Raw genomic sequence first — 1,408 nt, 5'->3', positions numbered from 1 at the left:
CCCTCTCTTGTCTCGTCTCATCGCCCTCCCGCTCCCCTGTCCGTCCTGTCTGGGGGGTCCCCCAGCAATAGGGGGGGGCACAGCGGCACCCAGTGTCCCGACCCCCCCCCCCAACTTTCCCACCCCCAGCTCTCCTTGGGGCGCGGTGGGGAGTGCCCATGTGTGCAGCACAGCGGGGCTGAGTGGGTTTGGGGTTAGGGTCAGGGTTTGAGGTCAGGGTATGGGGTCAGGGCTACGGGTCATGGTTAAGGGTTAAGGTCAGGGTTAGGGTAAAGGTTAGGGTTGGTTTGGGTCAGGATTTGGGGTAGGATCATGACACAGGGTTAGTGCGAAGATTAGGGTTATGTTTGGGGTCAGAGTTTAAGGTTAGGGTGAGGGCTAGATTTATAGTTTGGGGTCAGGGTTAGGGTTATGATTTAGGGTCAGGGTAAAGGGGTCGAGGTTTGAATTGGGGTTCACAGAATCACAGAATCGTAGGGGTTGGGAGGGACCTCCAGAGACCACAGAGTCCAGCCCCCTGCCAAAGCAGGTTCCCTGCACCAGGTCACACAAGTAGGCATCCAGGCTGGTCTTGAATATCTCCAGAGAAGGAGGCTCCGCAGCCTCCCTGGGCAGCCTGTTCCAGGGTTTGGGGCTAGGGCTGCGATTTGCGTTTAGGGTTTAGGGTTAGGAGTCAGGTAAGAGTCAGGGTTTGGGGTTAGGCTCAGGGTTAGGGCTATGGTTTGGGGTCAGGGTTAGGCTCCGGGTTAGGCTCAGGGTTGGGGGTCGCTGTGCCCCCACAGTGGGGTGGGTCTGGGGCTGGTGGTGCCTGCTGACCCCTGGGCTGTTTGCCCGCAGCCACTGCATCCAGCAGATCCTGGAGGCCGTCCTGCACTGTCACCAAATGGGGGTCGTGCACAGAGACCTTAAGGTGAGCGCATCCCCCTCCCTCCCTCTGCGTCCTTTGGGTCTGCATCCCTGGGGGTGGGGGGGCACCCTGCCCTACACACACTGGCCGTGGGGTGATGATGTGGGGTGATGATGGGGGTGATGATGTGGGGTGATGATGGGGGTGATGATGTGGGGTGATGATGGGGGTGATGATGGGGGTGATGATGTGGGGCCGCCCCCCCATCCCTCCCCGCAGCCGGAGAACCTCCTGCTGGCCAGCAAGTGTAAGGGTGCGGCGGTGAAGCTGGCCGACTTCGGGCTGGCCATCGAGGTGCAGGGCGATCAGCAGGCCTGGTTCGGTGAGTGACCCCCCCCCACAGCCCCCCCTGCAGCCCCAGCCCCCCGCTCAGTCCCTGCCCCTGCCAGGCTTCGCCGGCACGCCTGGCTACCTGTCCCCCGAGGTGCTGCGCAAGGAGGCCTACGGCAAACCTGTGGACATCTGGGCCTGCGGTAAGGGCGCTGCGGGACCCCCGGCCTG

General features: G+C 62.5%; 1 protein-coding gene across 1 annotated transcript; it reads left to right on the top strand.

Annotated features, from left to right (window-relative positions):
• Positions 1-670: 670 nt before the first annotated feature.
• On the top strand, positions 671-1,403 carry LOC104915867 (calcium/calmodulin-dependent protein kinase type II subunit beta-like; the record flags this gene model as incomplete). Its single annotated transcript, XM_010726818.2, has 3 exons — positions 671-910; positions 1,127-1,229; positions 1,297-1,403. Coding segments are annotated over 3 exons (450 nt in total), but the record flags the coding sequence as incomplete, so codon positions are not given.
• Between the last annotated feature and the right edge of the window lie 5 nt (positions 1,404-1,408).

Source organism: Meleagris gallopavo, unplaced genomic scaffold, assembly GCF_000146605.3.
Source record: "Meleagris gallopavo isolate NT-WF06-2002-E0010 breed Aviagen turkey brand Nicholas breeding stock unplaced genomic scaffold, Turkey_5.1 ChrUn_random_7180001856857, whole genome shotgun sequence".
Lineage (NCBI taxonomy): Eukaryota > Metazoa > Chordata > Aves > Galliformes > Phasianidae > Meleagris > Meleagris gallopavo.
The sequence above is the reverse complement of the archived record's forward strand: the minus strand, read 5'-3'. Positions and strand labels throughout refer to the sequence as shown.